The 21,084-nt window shown below is 36.0% G+C and overlaps 2 protein-coding genes across 3 annotated transcripts in view; one reads left to right on the top strand and one right to left on the bottom strand.

Moving 5' to 3' along the window:
• Positions 1–534: 534 nt before the first annotated feature.
• LOC306853468 (C1GALT1-specific chaperone 1-like) lies at positions 535–2,859 on the bottom strand. 2 transcript variants are annotated; one of them, XM_079390904.1, is made up of 2 exons: positions 2,632–2,859; positions 535–2,307 (listed from the first exon to the last, which is right to left on the bottom strand). In XM_079390904.1, the coding sequence occupies exon 2, from the start codon at positions 2,291–2,293 to the stop codon at positions 1,340–1,342; it is 954 nt and encodes a 317-aa protein (XP_079247030.1). In that variant the 5' UTR covers positions 2,294–2,307; positions 2,632–2,859; the 3' UTR covers positions 535–1,339. The 2 variants fall into 2 exon arrangements, with proteins under 2 accessions (XP_079247030.1, XP_079247031.1); XM_079390905.1 differs by having other exon boundaries at positions 541–2,307; positions 2,747–2,859.
• A 3,291-nt stretch (positions 2,860–6,150) lies between these two features.
• Positions 6,151–21,084, top strand: part of LOC306853466 (palmitoyltransferase ZDHHC9-like) — a 22,053-nt gene continuing 7,119 nt past the window's right edge. The window contains exons 1-4 of the mRNA XM_079390901.1: positions 6,151–7,000; positions 15,648–15,808; positions 19,286–19,444; positions 20,629–20,766. Coding sequence (XP_079247027.1) covers positions 6,834–7,000; positions 15,648–15,808; positions 19,286–19,444; positions 20,629–20,766 — 625 coding nt within the window. The 5' untranslated portion in view covers positions 6,151–6,833. The remainder of the gene's footprint in view (positions 7,001–15,647; positions 15,809–19,285; positions 19,445–20,628; positions 20,767–21,084) is intronic.

The following is a 21,084-nucleotide window of genomic DNA, read 5'->3' as shown; positions in this document are numbered from 1 at the left end:
TTTAATTAGTTTATTATTTTTTAGTCAAAAATCCTTTCTCTACAATGGAGACGAGAGCTGGAGATTCAGAAATGATCAAAAAAACAATTAGATAGATGAAAGAAGAGGATGAAAGTAAGGACAGAGAGAAAAAGGAATATAAACATAATTAGGAAAATGTGATATAAAACATAAGACATTAAAAATATATTGTAAATAAATCGAGGATCAAACAACAAGAACAGAGATAAAAAAAAACAAAAGGTTTAAAATGACAGCATAGACATTCAAAAAGAAATCAAACGACAACAGAACTGGAGAATTGAAAAATTAAAAGAGATAAGAAAATGAGTGAAACAGGATAGAAAACAAAAATGAAACACTAAAAAACAAGAGATGGAGAAACTGAGAAACATTTTCAAGAGTCTTAGAAGAGAGAATATGAAGAAAAGGAAAATTTAAAGACAAGTCGGATGAAAAGCTCCCGTCAAACCCAAACAAGATGAGATTTCTACAATAGGACAGCTTTCAGAGTTTAATAAAGGACTACAAAACATAATGTTTCATTGTTATTTATTAAGCCAACCTATCAGAAGTGTTGCAATCCATTGAAAAATCAAGTATCCAGGGAAATCAAGAGGATTTAATGCATATACATATGTTCACTGCACTGTATCATCTGTTGATAGCACTCTTTTATTTGTAACCTTTATTATTTCTTAAAGCAGGTGAGATCAATCATCCTGATGTTTACTAAATAAAAAGATTAATGAAATTAAAAAAGGTCACAAACCAGTGTATAATGAAGTACATCTGAATCATAGAAACAATATTTCGATATGTAAATAAATAGACAATTTTCTATGCAAAAGTAATTTTACAATCTCAAGAAATATTAACCTTTCAAAGCATGTTAATTTGATATTTTTAAGGGTGATATAGACAGTTTACTGTACAGAGGCCATGAAAATATCCTCTCCCCTCTGTACAACATGCATCCAAAATACATTTTCATCAAAAGGTTCTTCATTTTCATTCCTAACCCCATATATGTGGCATTCATAAATCTAGTGTAATTTTTATTCAAAATACTATCAAGTGCACAAAACTATCCAATATTGGCCCGTCACGATTCACTTGTATGCAAACAATTATTCTTTTGCTTTTGCCAGAACGCATTTGTAGCAAAAAGTAAAGTTTACCCCCCCCTTAACTTACACACCAGCACCAACTTTCAGAACGCATAATCACAAGTAAAGTACATACTGTACATCACGGCTGATACAGCCCTGCACCCAGCTATGATCAACACCTCAATTCTGTGACAGTAACAGTCCCAATACAGAAGCCATAAATTCAATCAGTCATTATCAGAGTCTTTAGGAGGCAGAAATGTCAAGGAATCATGAAAATCGTGTCCATATGGCCGGAGTCTGTAGACACCGTACATCAAAACATGGATTTGGCTCGGATTCATGTCAGCAAACGTGATGGCCATGTCAGAACAACAGGCCTCCACGACGTCAGCTGGGTTTTGGCCCATGCTGTCAGAAATCAAGGAGCTGACGCTCTTCTTGTTAAAAAGCCCTTTGCCTTGCGCATCCTCTCCGTTTTCAGCAAACACCCCCCTGTATTTCAGACAGGTGGCGAGCTGCTTTTCTTCAGGCGTCTTCCACAAGGCATGTCCTCGCTCTGGGCATTTGTCCTCATCTTTGAACACCTCTATCAGCCGCCGCATTGTTTCATAGCTCAGCACGATCCCGCTGTCATACTCCACATAATCCAGCTCTCCGGACTTTTCCGTGTGGCCAATGTAAAACGGCTGGCTTGGATCTTTATCCAACACCAAATACTTGAGGTTCTCTATAATTGCGAACGTGGTGGGCCGGGCCACGAAGAACCAGCGCAGGTCTCCAGCATTCTCGTAGGCGTGTTTGATGGCTTTGCGTAACCTAGCCCACTCATCCTTCTCCTGTAGGTCAACCGCATCTAAAGCTTTGGACGATTCGGATGTGTAGAACACAGATTTGTCGCAGTGTTTGCTCCAAGTGTCGTTGGCTGTCGCCCAGTGGACCAGGAGCTTTGGAGTGACCATGATGAGACAGTACACTTGAACCTGATGGACCAAGTCAGACATCTGAGACTCTGATAACTTCTGTAGCTCATCTTTGCTAACAGGTTTCAGATGATGGTGGAGATGCTCATGACCTACTGGATGGGTTCCTGAATTAAAGGTCTCAAAGAAAGACATTACCAGGCAGAATATGCCCCCTAGGATCATGCCTTTCATAAATGAACCGCCCTCAGACATCATGCTCGACCGTAACCCTGTAATAGATCAAAATAAGAATAAAGATCATGATTAAAACAAAACTGCAATGGCAGTTCGTGCTCTAAACGACATTTGTTCAACAACAAAAATGCTATAGAGAATATGAGATACGACGTGCATTGCGATAATAACTTTATATATGTGTTCCTGGTGACAATACAAAGCTATTTTACAAAGCAGCTAGTCAGATTTGCTGTATACTTCTACCTCAGAAAGAGAAAATTTAACTATTGGCTACATTTGACTGCAAGAACCTATTAAACAGTTGACCAAAACTATACAATCCAATAAATGTGTTATAAAAAGTTATAATCTGATACCTTTTAATAACGCAGAATACTGCTCGGATTTAGACGCTACACCGTCGCATTCAGTTCCGTACACACAACCGGAAAACAGCAAAAAATGTAGTATCTGTTCTGGAGTCAGTTTTACCTGCCTTCCATCTAATTCATTTGGACGGAATAAGGTAAGAAAGCTGGTTGCAGTCCAGCATTAGTACTGACTTCTAGAACACGGATGTTTAGGCGGAAGTTGAATTCACGCGAAAGGCACTGTGGGAAATGTTGTTCGTTTGTGTTTTCTCGCTGTGATGAAGACGATGATAAAAACTACAAAAACCTCGATTTCCTCTGAATAGGCAAAGGCGGAAATGATTTTTGTGCTTTAAAAGTTTTACAGATTGAATAACAACTTTTATGTTAATAAACAAAATATATATTTACAAAAAATACGTATCTACAAAAAAATTCTGAAAGATAAAAGGAGAGGAAGAATGACAAAAAAACCAAGGTATGATAAAATCAAGTAAATAACTAAACGTTTCACATTTTTCCTGCTTTCAAGTAACTAATTGTCGAAAGAATAAATTCAATTATTCGCCTAATTGAAAAATAAAAACAGACAAATAAATAAAATATTTGTTTACGTTGTCTACACTTGTAGTTAAATGTTAAATAATAGCCTACATTAATAAAAGACTTTTCAAATTGAAAAATAAAATGTAATTCATGTAATATTTAATATATAACAATAAAAAATTCTTAACCACCTTTTTAAACCGCAATTTTTAAATTGCATTCTATGAAACACGTTTCTTAATCTATTTGTCAAATCACATTTCTTCATTGTTTTGTCCTTTGTAAGAAAAGTTATTCTTGATCAAAATTTTGAAGTGTTGAAATCAAAACCTCAGTTTACTAACAGAATTACTCTATAATGTAATGGGGTCTATTTTCCCCCAATAAAATGAAAATGGTTGGGCTAATGTTTATGGAGCCACTGGAAAATGAAGCTATGAGAACACAGAGATACTTTATTAATACAAACATTTATTTCTATATTAATGATACGCAGCTCATTACCCATAAGAACCCGGACCAATTTCTCCTTATAGGAAAATTGTGAGGCTTAATACAACAAACCAAATGGACCACTTATAACATGTTTCTGCAGTTGTTTTTGAAATTCAACCCCTCCTTGTGAAAGATCTGTAATGCTACACATTGGGCGTTTATGATAAATTTTTCATGTTACATATATGTTACATTGGGCGTTTATTTCTCAATTGAAAAAAAATGCATTTTATATTTTTTTGCTAAATAAATTTTTTTTTTCTGTTTATTTCCTTTTCCACAACATATATCAAAATTATTATATTTCTGGGAAGATAAAACCTTTTTCAGAAGAAATACAGTTTTCGTATTTTATTTGCTTTGCCACAACATATTTCAAAACCACATAACTGTGACCATTAAGTTTTATAACAACTATGTATAATTTTACCTTTTCAGGTGTATGGTTTAACCAGAAATACATTTTTAGATTTTTTTTTCACAACTCGAAAATGTGCGAACTGAATAAAAATAAACAACTACCTCACACTGGAGGTCAACATGTTAAACGTGCACGTAGATTTGTTAAAATATGCTTTGAAATGAGCAGCAGAAAATATATAACACTAAAATAATTGAATCAGCTAAATTAATTGAACAGCTCATTACCATTTTTCTTAAAGGGATAGTTCACCCAAAAATAAAATGTTGATGTTTATCTGCTTACCGCAAGGGCATCCAAGATGTAGGTGACTTTGTTTCTTCAGTAGAACACAAACAAAGATTTTTAACTCAAACCGTTGCAGTCTGTCAGTCATATAATGGCAGTCAATGGGACTCACGGCTTTGAGAGAGAGAAAAAAACATACACAGACAAAACCAAATTAAAAGATATAAATACTGTTCAGTTTCTTGCACAGACCGATCGTTTCATGTCTTTAGACCTCAGTGTATCGTCACGAGCCGCAGGGTTTAACTTGGTTTTGTATGTGTATGGTTTTTTCTCTCTCTCAAAGCCGTGAGTCCCATTGACTGCCATTATATGACTGACAGACTGCAACGGTTTGAGTTAAAAATCTTTGTTTGTGTTCTACTGAAGAAACAAAGTCACCTACATCTTGGATGCCCTTGCGGTAAGCAGATAAACATCAACATTTCATTTTTGGGTGAACTATCCCTTTAATGTGACAAATATGTCAAGGTTAATAGCCCGATGAATAATCTATGATATGTTATTAAAATATTAGAATTGTTGCATGGGTTGAAACATACCTTTAGTAACAAAAACAAGCGTTTTAAAAATTGCTGACACTGCAACATGTGCTAACCAAATGCTTGTACAAAATTCACACATCGTCACATGACTGAACCTGGGTGTCACTTAGGGACTTCCTGAGTTGAAAGTGTGGGATAATGCTTTAAAAAGACCTTTCCAGATAATCATCAGTGTTTGTGACATCTGCGAAAAGAAGCTTTTTGGAACCAGATGGTGAAGTTACAGAATCTACCAGCAGAGGCCAGGCCGAGGGGTCAAGAAGATTTGATTGGTTAGCATGACTCCTGCATTAGCCCCTAATAGCAGATGCCAATAATATCTACACCATCTGGTTCAAAATAAACATCTGTCTCCACTGACAGTCTTTGAAAATGAGCCATGAGTTCTGACAAAATATTTTTCTGCTTGCCTTCTTTGTTCAAGGTAGTGGGCTTGTGTAATTTGCATAGAAAACACAAGTCTGCCACTTGCTTGTTAATACATTAGTCTGTTCTTGTATTTTCCTTGTATTATACCAACCCTGTCACCTCTTCTTGTTTTTTGTTTTTATAAAGACAGAGTCTTTCTCTCGCATGTTAATTAATAGCATTCTTATTTATAGAAATAATCTTTGCTATAGCTCATACAGTATTTCCTGCCCGCTGTCCCTAATGAACTCCTACTCATAAACTGGCTGAACTCCATCTCTCACAAACTAAGTTTTAATGCTGAATATGCACTTAGCGCATTTTACATTTTTACAAAATCACACAAGCAATACAAAGGCTTTCTTTTTTGCGCAAGATCATTAGAGATCAAATACTCATGCAGTAATATACAACCAATTAAATCATCTTTCGTTTCTCACCTTCCATTTAATTTCCTGAATACCTGTAATTCCTTCTTTGAAGGAAGAGAGAAAAATTAAATGCTGTTTTATAGGAAGCACACTATTAAACAACATTTTTAGCACAATCTTACACAGGACAATAAATATACATACATTAGACCCAGTAAACATATATAACATGTTAAATAACAATGTAAAAATCAAATAGCCAATGCAATAATAATGGCTGGAATAGGCCTAAAATCGAAAAGACTTGAATGAAGTATCCTGAAAATACCAAAAAGGCTCAAAAGTAACAATATTTCACTCTGAATGATTGCCTTAATGATGGGTTGGATATTATTATTAGAAGACTAAATTCCTTTGTTCCCTGTACAGTGAGACACTGGCCCTTTAAGAAGAGACATTTCAATCTAGGCGTGTTTCCTGCTCCCGAAGAGATTCCAGCCCTGCTTGCATCCTACGACACGGAATTGGAGGAAAGATTATCTGACACATTACTCAAATAATTGCTGTATAATCGGCATAGATCACAAAAGGCTTTACGCACATTGATTTTTTATCCTTTTAAGCGAAAAGGGAGGAGAATCCTCTCGGGATAGACGCTTTTAACCAAGCTAACCAATGCCAGTCGGTCAAGGTCCACTCTCTCTCCAGATGTGCGTTTAGCTTGTATACACCTTTATTTCAGGTCAGCCTCGCTTTCTCACTCGAAATCTGTGCACGTTTCGAAGGTAATCACTTTCAGATTGTGGCAGTATGGGAAATCTTCGCTTTTGGATCAGGATTTTGCTTTTTGGCATTTGATTGGGACTTTAACCATGGATTAAGTACAGAAGAGCAGATATGTAGAGCGACAGACTGATGATTTTAAGAAACACTGAAGATCCGTGAGGAAGCACGGGAAGAATCCGACAAACAAATCGTGCACGTGAAGGAAGACGCTCCTGTATTTTTTATTTTTTGTCGCTGATAATAACACTTTCATCGTTCGTTAGTCTCAGGTTAATCATTTAGTGGACACGGTTGTGGTTTATTTCAGGTTAAGTTGACAAAAGACAATCTGCTTGTATCTTCGCTACCATGTCGGCGCTGATGATAACGCGGAAGGTTACTCGAAAATGGGAGAAATTACCTGGGAAAAACACCTTCTGCTGCGATGGACGGGTTATGATGGCTCGGCAGAAAGGAGTATTTTACCTGACCCTATTTCTCATCATTGGAACCTGCTCTCTGTTCTTCGCCTTTGAGTAAGTGCATGCCATTGGTGATTATTAGACGCTAGAGACCCGAGCTGCGATGTCAGTGTGCACAGCTTCGTTACAGTGAGGGGTTTGCATTGTAGATGGCCTTCGTTTAATGCCATTGCATGAATGAAATATTATCTTATAAGCAGTCAAAACATATTACAGCCACATGGCAACAAATGAAACGATAAAAAGTGTGTGAAATATTGAGGACCGAAGCGCTGAATTTGGTTACTGTACGCCATGCCAGCGTTTTCATATGAAAGTAGAAATGTTCGATTCGTGAATTAATTAGTCAGATCTTATCAATTAATTGTTTGGAGCGGTTCACAAATCCGGTCTGAACGATTCGTTTGCGAATTGAATCGCTCTCAGCAGTTCTTGAGTCGAGTATTTAAACCGAGAAAACACTTACTTAATATTCGTGTATGTGGCAAAACATTTATACTAAATTTAACAAATAGTCTCTTCGAAATGTGTTTACAATTTGATCGAATGGCAGTTTTAGCACACATGCAATCCACTGTTTTAAGTAACATTTCATTAACACGTGCCAAAATATGTAAATAAATTGTTTTGTGGAAATGAAACTTAAATTTAGATTCTAAATTGATAATAAAAAAACTGAACTGGGCAACAATAAACAACCTTATTAACAAAACCTAATAAACGGGTGTCTTTTGGCACATGGCTTTGAACCGATTCATTGAAGCGAACTGTTCAAATGAATCAATTGCGGGAATGAGTCAGATTTTCCATCACTATATGACAGTCATAATTAAGTGGTGATGACATATGACAAACACATTCTCCAGAAGAACAGGAACAACTAAGATATCCAGAAGACCAACTTTTTTTTTTTTTTTTTTTGTGGGGTGGGGCCATCTAAGACAGTAAGGTTTTATTAAGGAGAGCTATAAACTATAGAGCTTTAAACCTGTAGATCACCCAACATGCACCTAAAACAACTTGGTAACCTACTAAATATATATGATACAATTATATTAAGATTAGTGGCAGATTTTTGAACCGTGTGAGATCATTGGCCTGTTGATTGATGGGAATGAGCTGTGTCTTTTTCGTTATTGAAACATGTTTTCACAATAGCAGATTGCTGTCCATGTTGATAAAGCTGGGTGGATATGAGCTCCCTTGTGTGGACTATGACATCGGTGTTTCCTGAGACTTGAGTATTGTGCCCTGCCCATATCAAGGATCCTCCGTTAGGCCTGTTCGTCAGCGAAAGGAAACGATTCCCTGTCCCTAGTCAGAAACACTCAGTCATGTGTGGAGCTGCTGGCTCCTGTAGGGTTTCACTGTACGCCATGTTCATATCGCTGTCACTGATAATTGTCCTCTTGAGACAGACATATTAGGATAGAGACTGGGCTAAGTGCAAAAGTGCGATTCCAAATTGTTTATTACATGACAAGCTAATAGATGAACTGGGATTTATTTATTTGCATTTACTATTTCAATTTGTACCTACACAAACATTGTTTGTATCCACACTTCTTTATGGACTGAATTTGTCATTGGGTTTGAAACCATTTGAAGAGTGTATGAATATTTAGTTTATTATATATGTAATATATTATATAATTTTTTTGTCAAACAGTCTCTTTCTAAGAATGTTTTTAGCTCTTGATAAAATTCTGGCTGTGTAATTATTAAAAATCACCCAAGGTTATTCATATATAATGTATATATTCATTTATTCATATGAGATTTCAGAAGAGACACAGTGTTTATGGAAACACATTGCTTCCAGCTATTTTGAATGTACAGGGAATTATTTTTTGAGTATTGCTGCATGTTCACACTATTGTGTTCTGATACATCTCTCTGTCCATGGGGCCAGTGTCTGGGCAGTTTATTCCTCTGCAGGCACAAGACTGATCAGCAGGGCTGGATTGTGCACAGTTCTTTCTAAAGATTTTTGTCTTCTAAGAGAATGCATCCCACCTCCCTTTCCATTCTCCTAATGTGTTTTTGTTTGCTGAAAATCTCTGCACATATATTTTAATATCTGGCTGTTAGTGTGCACAAGATTATGCAAGTTGCATCGCATTCATGTTTGTACTGTTTTTGGATATCAGATATAGAATAGTGAGTTGGCTGTGTGGGCTAGAAATTTTGTGAAATATCTGCTGTGTGTGTGTGTGTCAAAGTAGACCGTAAAAAATAGTGCTGACCCTGCATTCACTTTAGCCAAGGGTTTGTCGATCCACCATTGGCTGATAGGAAGAACCACTTGCTATTGGCCTGATATCTTCAACTTAAAGGTGAAGTGTGGAATTCAAGGTAAATAAAAGAAGGTTATATTAGTAGCATATTATTTTTAAATTCTACAGTAGTATTTATTAATATATCGAATTAGCATTTATTGTTAATTTTTAGAATGAAATCTTATTTTCTCGATTTGTTGCCAAGGCAACATCTCTAATTTTTGTATTTAAAAAAAAATTTAATTTCTTTAACAATAACAACACGGTAAAATCTAATATCCCAGCATAATATGCAGAACAACTACAACTAAGCCATTTGTAGAGTGTAATACTGTGACACTATCAAAACAGCATTGTCAACCAATGCCAGACAAAGTGTTCAGAAAACCTATAGTTCAAAACCCTTTTTGCAGTTCTGTTTGGTATGTTAGTGATGCAGACCTACAACCTTCACCTTTATAATACTTCATCTTCTTACTAAAATGGTTCTACAGCAGTGAAACTGTTACATAGCTGCACTTTATGTGTTGACAGTCACCAGATTCTGTTGATTGTGTTCACCCACTCATTCTTTCACTTTAAAAGTTCATGGATCAGGTTTCACTCTGCCTTTGTCCTGTAAGCTTGTTTTATGGAATTGTTGCTCAGCAGTTGAATGTCTATACATTTTATGTTTATCATTAAGTGGATAGTTACTTGCGTTATTATTGCTGAGGAAGTGTCTAGTGTATGACTTCGTGTTTGTGGTCAGTGTCACAATCTGTGTGAGAGGGCTGCCGTCTGTTTCTGTACCTCTGCAGGGTTCGTGATAAAAGAAAGGCGACTGTTTATTATTTTGGATATTTTTTTTGTCTTTATGCATTGAGAGTGCAAAGCTGGAGCTGTGGGGGAGTTGTCTCCATGAGGGATAAGGATACCACTTTTTTTTGGCAGTAATGCATAATTCATTTGCTTCGTGATTCGCTTGCTCTTAAATTGGCAAACTCTTTATGAAGAATTAATAGAGGCTGTGCAAGTAATTTTCAGGCATGGCAACGTCCCGGCATTACAACTTATATCAGTGTGACACAGCTGAAATATCCTTTTGTATGTTATCAGTACATATTTGTACTTTATACTTTACATTACCTACACCCGTATTGTACTTTAAGCTTTTATGAGAGTCCTTTATCAGAAAGAATAGCTGCTGATGTCACACCCGGATGCAAGATCGCAGGTTATTTGTTTGCTTACTAATATTTCCTTACTTTATTGTTAGCGCTGTTGCATACCAATTTAATATCATCATCATCATCATCATCAAATTTTGCAATGCAAAATTCAAATGAAGAGGTGATTATTTGCATGTTGAATGTTTTTCTTTGGAACTGCAGGACTATTCATTCCTTAACAGTTTGACCTACTTTTTGGTTTTGATACATCAACATGTGTTTCCATGCTTGGAAGTGTAACAAGTAGAAAACCTTTCTCTCAGTATTTGGTGAATCTGTTATAAAAGCTCGTTTCTGCATCAGAATCAAAACTAAAATAGGTAATTATGTGATAAAGTTTAAAATAAAGAATATAGTCACATTGTTAGATATGAAGGACACTATTCTATTAATTGTAATATGTGGCTTGTAAGGCCTGTTCACACCAAGGACGATAGCTATAAAGATAACGATAAAGGTATAGTTCTAAAAACTGTTCTTAAGATTAAAGAATTGCAGAGTCCACACTACAGCTATAACGATAAAGGCAAAGAGAAACAATATTGTCATTTTCAGAATGATTTTTTGCAAAGACATTGACATTCAATCAGAGTCAATCCTGCTGTCACAAGCTTGAGAATTTAAAGCATCAGACGAGCGTGCACTTATAATAAACACAATATTGTCCACTGGTGTGGACGCTGTCATTATCTTTTATAGTTATTTTTCTTTGTGTGAACGAGGCTTAAGAGTATCAGATTTTTACCCAGCATGTATATACAGTACCATTCAAAAGCTTGGTTTAGTTAGCACTTTTTCAGACTTTCATGCTCACCAAGGCTGCATTTCTTTGATCAAAAAACTGTGATTTTGTGAAATATTATTACAATTTAAAATAGCTGTTTTCTATTTTTAATACATTTTAGAATGTAACTTATTCCTGTGATGACAGCTGGATTTCAGCATCATTACAGTCTTCAGTATCACATGATCCTTCAGAAATCATTCTGATATGCTGATTTAGTGCTCAATAAACATTTCTTATTACTATAAATGTTGAAAACCTTTTTTTTTTCTCCTTGAAGGCTGTGGAAACAAAGATGAATTTATTTCAGGATTCTTTGATGAATATAAAGTTCAAAAGAACACCTTTTTTAAATAGAAATCTTTTGCATCATTATCCCCCGGTTTCACAGACAAGGCTTAAGCCTAGTCCTAGACTAAAATGTCTAAAAGTCTGCGCTGTTTCAGCTGAAATAAACTTGCACTGACTGATCTTAAAATATATCAGTGCCTTTGTTTTGTTTCAAGATGCATCCCAGTAATGTTTTTTTTTTTTTTTCAAGCATTTTTATAAAAATTACTTAAATGTCCTAATTGAACTATGGCCTAATCCTGGTTTAGTCTAAGCCCTGTCTGTGAAACCGGGCCTATAAATATTACTGTTGTTTTATCAATTTAATGCATCTTTTCTGAATACATTTCTTCATTTCTTAAATCTTATTGCAAATGTTTAAATGGTAGTGTATGAATGTGAGAGCTCATTGCACATCAACACTGTATTCAGCATCAGTGACTGTGTAATATTATATAAAATATATAAAATTGTCTTCAGGTTTGAGTAAACCAGGTTGTCACAATGAGTCTATATGTTGTTTTTAACCATCATCTGTGGTTTTTCTCCACTCATTGTCCTTTCCGGTGGCGTGCCGGATGTTTCCACCGAGCACTATCAGTAACGATAATTGTCAGGCCTCCCTGCCCCCACCAGTCTCCACCTAGAGACCAGCCAGACCAGTGAAGGAGCTCTATTGATTTTACGAACACACAGCTAAGCCTTTTCATAGCCAGCCATAAAACTCTGCTGTTGTGCTTCATGTTGTCTTAACTGTGGAAAACAGTCCTTTTCACCATGTTCTCTGTGGAACAGAGTGCAGATAATTCACTAAGGACAAGCTGTGAAGGCAAACACAAGGGTGGAGATGCTGTAACACAGTGACGGAAGTGGCTTTGTATGCATGTGCATGATTTGAACGAATTATTTAATTATACTAATGCCAGAATTCACAAAAAAGTGTCTTTGCAAAACATTTCATGTCTTCTGCTGAATTCCCCCCCATTTTGTTCACTGTAAGTCAACATGAAATCAAAACTGACCCTGTGTCTCTGGTCCTGTTGTGAATAATTCATTTGGTAGGTTATTCCAGACAACCCCCCCCCACCCCACCCATTTTTTATTTGTAAGCTTTAATCAGAGTGAAATAAATGAACACTGTTAATGATTGATGATGTTAATCAAATGGCTGTTGTTTAGGCACCGTTTTAGCAAACTGTCATTCAGTCTGGCTCCACTGTGGTTATGCCTTTTTTTTTTTTTTGTGATCCAGTTGATTACCACTCTACATTTTTTGCAGCTGAATATCTTGTTCCAGAACTGTCACGTTACGGAAGTCAAATGGAAATTGGTAAAGTGTTGATTATGCATACTGAGGCACAATACGTTTTTGTATTTTCATGTTGTTCTATGGACAAAATTCATTGCTAATTATGGTGGTTCAATAACCTTGTGCATCAGTAGTGGCGATAACAGTATTTGTACTTTTATATTGGAGCTGCTTATCTCATGTATTGATTATGGTGAGAGAGGTCACATCCAGCATTGCATGATGGTAATGTCCGGGAAGCTTAGGGCTGTGATAAGAACTGATGATGGAGCAGATCCAGAATGCTTAAGTCATTAGCTGATACAACACACACACACACACACAAGCGGTTCTCCTCAGTTTTCCTCCGCTTTGCCCCAGCACAGCTTTCATGATAATAAATGGATTTCCCTGCAGCATTCTACTCATGATCTGGGCAGTGGAAAGTTTTATCGACCGGCTCTGCTCTGAATTTTTTTCCCTCCTCTTTATGTCTTCCAGTCTTATAGTTTAAAATGGATCAAACTAATCTGTCCCGTTCCACAGGTAGAGTTCTAGTGTATTGATGCCTCTGGTATGCTGACACACCAGTGTGTCAAACAGCTGAACTTGCACTATGTAGTCTGACTAGAAATGATCTTTCTGTTGCTAATACTTCTTACAGCTGCAATCTGTTGTTCTGTGTGCTGGACCTGAAGCAGTGAATGTGACGTGTGAGGTGACAAACCCACACTCCAGTATGGACTGGTTCAACCAGTGTTCTAGGATTGGTTTTACACGTTATAGTTTGTATAAAACTCTACATGCATTTTGTGTGTTATTAGAAGCACCTCTTAAATCTTAATTCCCCAAAAGTAGGTCTAGTCAAGTTCAGTTTGTAAATCTGTTTGTATTAATGGTGCATCAAATTACAAGGTGTGTCGAGGAGAAATGCTCTACTAAGCTATTGGATGTGCTTTTGTTTTTTTTTGCCTTGCAGAATGTAGAGTAAAACTAAATATAAGTCTCTTACACTTGTGACAAATAGAAAATATTACAAAAATATTCTAAATGTGTAAGACCTATTATTTGGAAAACATGCACTGATTTTTGTTTGTACTGTTGGAAGTATTTTTAGATGTATGCAGGATCATATAACAGACCCCTGGAGTCCCTAGAAGTGTTGTTATTGTTAAATATAACAGTGAAAAATTGCTTTCGGTAATTGAAATAAACCTGAAGAAAAATATAACATAACTTAAATACACACACACACACACACACACACACACACACACACACATACATATATATATATATATATATATATATATATATATATATATATATATATATATATATATATATATATATATATATATATATATATATATATATATATATATATATATTTATATATATAACATATGATTAGAAAATTATAATTGTTTTAGTATTAAACTTAGTAGTACTACAATTTATTATTTAGTGCTAAAATTACAAAAAGATAAATAAAAATAAATTAAAGCTGGAAATAAATTTGACAAAAACAAAATAGTTGAAGTTTTAAAAAAGTAATAATAATGACAAGTCAGTAAAATTTTAAAAACATCATTAATAAATAGTACATAAATAATACTGGTCCCCCAACTCCAGTTGCATGTAAACATCCACCCAAAATACCATAGTGGCAACTTTTGTATAAGCAAGCACCCCTTACATTTTTATTACAAAATCTAGTTCTACATCTATATATAATATTGTGTTATTAGGACTTGTCATGTGTGTCTCTCTCTCTCTCTCTCTCTCTCTCTCTCTCTCTCTCTCTCTCTCTCTCTCTCTCTCTCTCTCTCTCTCTCTCTCTCGTAGTTATAGTGTTGTAAAGATGTCCTTTGCACATGTAGAAGGCTAAATGTAGCAAATTTCCCCCTGAGAGTGGATGCACTGTGCCTGCGATGAGCTGAACCATTATGGTGATGTATTAGCCATACATTATAGCAGGTCTACATTGCAGGAGAGAGTGGTGGAGGAGAGCCAGGGTGACCCTATTAATAGCTCAATGCAGTGGCCTGTGGAGCCGACCAATCTGCTGTAGGCTGAGCGGAGGGAGGCACTTTTTAAGTCCTCTGCAATTTATGGGAGCAACCAAATTCATTGCTGTATGGCTGTCTGCCTGCAGGATGGAGAAAGCACAGTCATTCATAGTAAACATCCTCCCTGACCGCTTCATTGTTGGGTCTGAAAAGACTTTAGGGAAGTCTTTTTTATGTCTTTAGGGAAGGGCTGAGCCAGATAGATATTACAAACCCACTTCATCAATGACCTCCCCTTTTATTTCAGGGAGAAACTATTGCTTCATCAAAAAGATAACAAAAATGTTTTTGTGTTGAATTTAGTAAAATTGTTGTCAAAAGCCGATTAAAATGTTTCTTTTAAATGCGAGTTCTTTATGTATCCTTTGCCATTTTGCTTTCGTGAAATTAGTCAAAATTTTGGAAGAAAAAAACTCTGTTCTGCTGCATTTATGTGTAATGTGAATTGTGTACATTTTAGCCACTCGCATCAGCAAACAGAATTATTTTATTTTAAATTAAGAATTATTTTACTTTTTACTTTGCAGGGTTATAGTTCTACCCAGCAGAAATGTTTATTATTTTTATTTATTTTTTGCTATAAATAGCACAAAAATTCCACGTTTCGCCTTTAACACTAGATAGAAATATTAGAGAGATTTCTCTTTCATGTTAAATTCTTATGTAACCTCTGTGCTGTTAATTTGATGCTTTCCCTGTCTCATTTGTAATCCTGCTTGTTCACTTGTTCCGTACAGGTGCCCGTACCTGGCAGTGCACCTGTCTCCTGCCATCCCTGTGTTTGCAGTGTTGCTCTTCGTCTTTGTCATAGCCATGCTGCTCCGAACCAGCTTCAGTGACCCAGGGGTGCTGCCACGGGCTCTGCCGGAGGAGGCCAACTTCATTGAGATGGAGATCGGTAAGTGTGAGGGCGACTGAGTTCAGGGAAGGGGATTTGAAGTTTAATTCCATAGTTTGTACCATCAGTGCCACCTGCGGGTGTTTTGACCCAGTGAGGGGAAGAACATAAATAGTCTAGTAAGCGTGTGGCGTAAGTGGGACGCTGTTAGCCCAGACCTGCTGATTAATTTATTGTTTTGTTTTGCGATTTAAAATGGCTGAGAGCGTTGGTCCATGAACCCTGAGTTCATCTGGGAAACATTGTGTTCTTCTTTACTTCAAGCTTGATGGGCTTAATGGTTACCTTGTCCCCTTTTTTTTAATTTTTTCCCTTAAACCCTTTACATAATTTAAAAAATGAATAAAAACACTTCCCAAAACATATTCTATGTTGAATATGCAAAAGTGAGATTTCAGAGGACATGAGCTGCTCTAGGAGAGTTTGAATCTGATCCATGCATTTCCCAATCCCATTCCTGCTTTACTTCACTTTATTTTCCATTAAAGGCAGTAAAGAAGTAAAATAAGCAATAGATATTCTTCACATGACTGGTACACACCCACACAATGCCATATGTCAACTAACTTGTTGAACAGAAACCAGTGTTATGACTATTCAAAGAGAAAACTGTATCTTTTGCAGGGGTGTTTGGCAGAAACTGTTGAGGCTCATTCAGATCCTAAGGCTCATTTGTCTTCTCTTCTCTTCTCTTTTTTTTTTTTTTTTTTTTAAATGGCAAGGATTTTTCTTTGACAAAGTATCTGCTCAAACATTGACTGTTAAATAGTAAAATAAATTGCCTTAGTAGATTGCTTTAGACCTTTGTCTATCCTGATCTACAGTAAGTGAAGTGAACCGAAATGCTCTACGCATTGGCTTCCTTTGCAAAAAAAGAAAAAATACACATTTACCCTGCAGCAAAATATCTATTTTCAGTGGACTGAATACAAAAGAAAAACTGAAAATTCATGTGTAGTTTTTTGCACGCTTGTCCTACTTTGAATATTAGAAAGGTTAACATCACTGCATCTGACTAATTAAACCCAATTAAATTAGATTAACTTGCTGCTCTCATCTTGCTAATTTTGCTTCTAGTGATTCATTTGTGTGGTTGTGGCTCAGTGGGAAATATTGCCTTGTCTAGTTCAGTCACCATCCTGTCACCGTTCCCTGCGCTGATTAAAAGATCTGGGCTACAGTAAAGATGAACTCGTCTCCCTACACTCTCCACCCTCACTTCTCTCCGCTCTTCCTCCCTCGTCTCTACTCCCCTCCCTGGTTTCTCTTTTAAACGAGAGCACCGTTGTTACACATCAGCACCACCGCTGAAGCTCAGACGTGCCTAGGGGCGGTGCAGCATTTGTCATTACTGATGTTCACTAAACCAGGACGTCATTTCTCTTGGCAATTCCCTTGATAAACCACAGTATTCTCTGATGTCATTAAATATCCACTAACCCCTTTCACTGATTTTGTGGACCATGTAGAAATGTTCTATGGTTCTCTCTAATAGGGTTGTGTTATATGCTGGTAGTACAGAATAACATGGTAAAAACGTTTACAGCAGTATATCATCATCATCATAAGGCAGTGTGATGTGAAACATAAAAATTAAAGCATTGAAATCAATGTTCAAATTTAGAAACCTCTCAAAAACCTGCATAAACGGCCCCTAAATCAATGGTTCTTATGCTTTTTGACTGCAAGTTCCCCCAGTGTCCACAACGAACAATGTTCAATAGCCCCATGATTATTTTAGCTGTCTGTGATTTTACTGGATAAGGATAAAGGTATAAAAAAAAAAAAAAAATATATATATATATATATATATATATATATATATATATATATATGCGCTAAAAAGGTATTCATTTTGTAAAGCACGTGGAGTTATAAGATTTTAATTTACATGATTTATCCATGTCTAGAAATCATATCCTTATAGGATACTTTATTTAGGTTTTTCAAGATGAATTAATTGCGATTCGTTTAAATAGTTTGCATATCATATAATCCGTTCAATTTGATAAACAGCCCTATTTTTAAGAGATTTGTCAGAACCTTTTCATTCTGTAACTTGCAGTAATTCGGTCATTTCATTTAAGGGAAATTTTTATCAAATTTCAGCAAGTGTGATATATATTTTTGTTCAATGGGAAGGCATCAGGTGATAGAGAATGCATGTTTGTTATTTATGTAAGTGCGTATAACTTTATATAGTTTAATTACTGCAGGTAAATAAAAAGGAACTAAATGCATTATCAGGTTAACAACAAAAAGATTACTCACAAATGATAGACATTGTATTTGTAAATGTGTTGACAACCCTGATTTCATTTGAAGTCATCAATTACTCAGTGTTGCTTTTTGTTTTATTAAGACTGCTGACATTCAAAAACCAACATTTGGTTATTGACTCAACTGTACCCTCTTAAAAGAGGGCAGTTTTGTTTGACTACTGCAGCTGGGCAGGGCAAAGATTGATTTCTACAAATTTCCTCTGCTCTCTTTCAGCATTCCATCTTTAATACGCTATTTTTAGATGAATGTCTGTGTGGCTGATTAAAAGTGGCTGATGCTGGATCAGATGCAAGTTTGGATTTGCCGTTTTAGCCAACCTAGGCATGTGGATTAAGAGGCAGCTGTGTAGTTCTGCCTCTTGAACGCATGCTAATGCAACCATTTTACCAAGTATAAAAGTACAGAGCTGACAAATGCGAGGAAATTACCTTTTGAAATTTGAGTCTTGTTCTTTGCCTTCAATATTGTCGCTATCCAAACAAATGAAAGTGAGTCATTTTGAAAAAATGCAAATAAAGAAAAGGGAATAGAAAAGATGCTTATTTTTTTCCCTGAATCTCTGGTGAGGAAAAAAAAAATTCTTCTGTGATCATATTTTTGTAAAATGATCACTACACGATTTATTTAACCGTTGTCACTGGCAAACAGTTAACTTTACTGTTCTAGTTCCATCTTCTCACAAAATCAAATCACGATAATATTTAATGTTTGTTTATTTATTTACTGACATATTAAGGGGTATAATGTGCAGTAAGCCTGTCATTATTGCAAAATAAGCCCCTTTAGTGTGATACAAGATCTCTCCACTTCTTGTCATGGTCTTAATCACTGTCAAAGTTTATATTATGATAATGACTGGCTTATCCCTTTCATATAATTTCTTTGAAATCTTGTTTTAATCATTCCGCTTCGACTTTACTTTAGTGCAAAAATCATTATACTTGTCATACCAGCACCATTAATAACTATTTTGTACTTGAGGTTTTGACCTCTTTTCACAGAGCTACACACACTCTCCTGGCTCTGATTTATTGGTGTTTTTTCATGTTTTTTGTCATTGAGTCATGGCACTCGCTGGAGTGGCCTTCAGTGAGTCCTTTATCAGAGGTTGTGCTGTGTGTCATGCACATGGATCTTAATCGACCTGAGCGGCTGCTGGTTGCCATGTTGACTGTTTCTACTCATCTCTTGCAGAAGCAGCCAATGGAAACGTCATGGCCGGACAGCGGCCTCCACCCCGCATCAAGAATGTGCAAATTAACAACCAGATCGTCAAGCTGAAGTACTGCTACACCTGCAAGATCTTCAGACCCCCTCGTGCTTCCCATTGCAGCATCTGCGACAACTGCGTGGGTGAGTGAATGTCCCTAACATTTGGCACTACGAACTACCTCTACCTCAAATTGTGTGGATTGTTAAGAGAAGGAGTGCTGTTTTTAATTTTATTTCTTTTAAGCAGCAAGGATCCGTTGATTTATAATGACAGTAAAAACATTACAAAATATTTATATTTTTCAAATAAATTCTGTTCTTTGAAACTTTCTATTCCCTAAAGAATCCAGAAAAAAAATCCACAAAAATATTAACCAACACAGCTGTTTTAAACATTGGTAATAACAACAAATGTTTTTTGAGAATCAGGTCATCAGATTAGAATGATTTCTGAAGGATCATGTGACGCTGAAGACTGGAGTAATGGCTGATGAAAATTCAGCTTTGCATCACAGGAATAAATTACATTTTAAAATCTATTCATATAGAAAACAATTATTTAATATTATAATTTTTTGGCAATATTACCGTTTTTACTGTTTTAGTTTTGATCAAATAAATATTGTAATACATATTTATGAGACTTATTTTAAAAACAATACATTTTACTTAGAATTTACTATATGTAAACTATATTTACTATATATAAACACAAATTAATTCAACATTAATTAATATTATTATTATTATTATAGGTACTACTAATATTAGGTATCATGAATTAAAAATAAATTAGACAGTTTTACTAGGTATTAGTAAGTCAACGAATGAATTGAACCTTACAAGGCCAAAGTAACTTATAAAAAAATAATGTGCTACAGTTTTTTTTTTTTTATACAGAGTTTTTACAGAGTTGTACTACGTCTACATACAAGAATTCACAACCATTCTTACCTTTGATATAGTTGCACATGTACGTGCCAGTTGATACTCCAGTATAATAGTGAATTGTTAAGAGATGAGTCAGACAGCACACGCACTTAGTAAGATACATATGCTGATATTAGAGAGTTCACTGAGGACTCAGGTTTGCTCTCTTTGCACAGTCATCCTGAACACAGGGCCATTTGTTTGGGCGGCCTGCACCTCTCACACACACACACACACACACAATCAATCTCTGGATTGAGTACCATCTCCCTCTTAGCAGTTAAAAATATATATGCCTGTCTCTGGCCGAAGAGCCACACTTGCCGTTAGAATGTAGAAACTGACTTTCACAAATCTTCATGAGAGTCTTAAGATTCTATGTGTCTTTCCCTCAGACCGGTTTGACCATCATTGTCCCTGGGTCGGAAACTGCGTAGGAAAGAGGAATTACAGATACTTCTACTTGTTCACACTCTCGCTGTCTCTACTTACCATCTACATCTTCGCCTTTGACATCGTCCATGTGGTTCTCCGTGAGTATCGCAGCAAGTAAATGTGTGTGTGAGTGCCTGAGCGTCTTCACTGTTGACATCTAAAATTGGATTGTTTGAAAGAGGAAATTATATTTTCATGTTATCAATAACAATTTAAAATGCACAGACGGTCCAGCGGTTTAATGATCGTAGTTTCTGGGAAAACAAGTGCCTTAAAGCGACACTCAATATGTATGCGAATAGGGTTCTCTCAGGCATGGTTCAGTCAGGGAGTGTTCAGGATATCGGTAGAGTCTCTAAACGCTCTCGTAAATGTCTGCTCTCTTTCCTTCCTTTGATCTTCCTCTTCTCTTTCCT

The sequence above is a fragment of the Barbus barbus genome (genome assembly GCF_936440315.1).
Source record: "Barbus barbus genome assembly, chromosome: 33".
Lineage (NCBI taxonomy): Eukaryota > Metazoa > Chordata > Actinopteri > Cypriniformes > Cyprinidae > Barbus > Barbus barbus.
The sequence above is the reverse complement of the archived record's forward strand: the minus strand, read 5'-3'. Positions and strand labels throughout refer to the sequence as shown.

What these genes read in the sequence shown, in the direction of transcription:
- LOC306853468 (XM_079390904.1), bottom strand. Translation starts at nt 2,293, where the DNA reads ATGATGTCTGAGGGCGGTTCATTTATGAAAGGCATGATCCTAGGGGGC.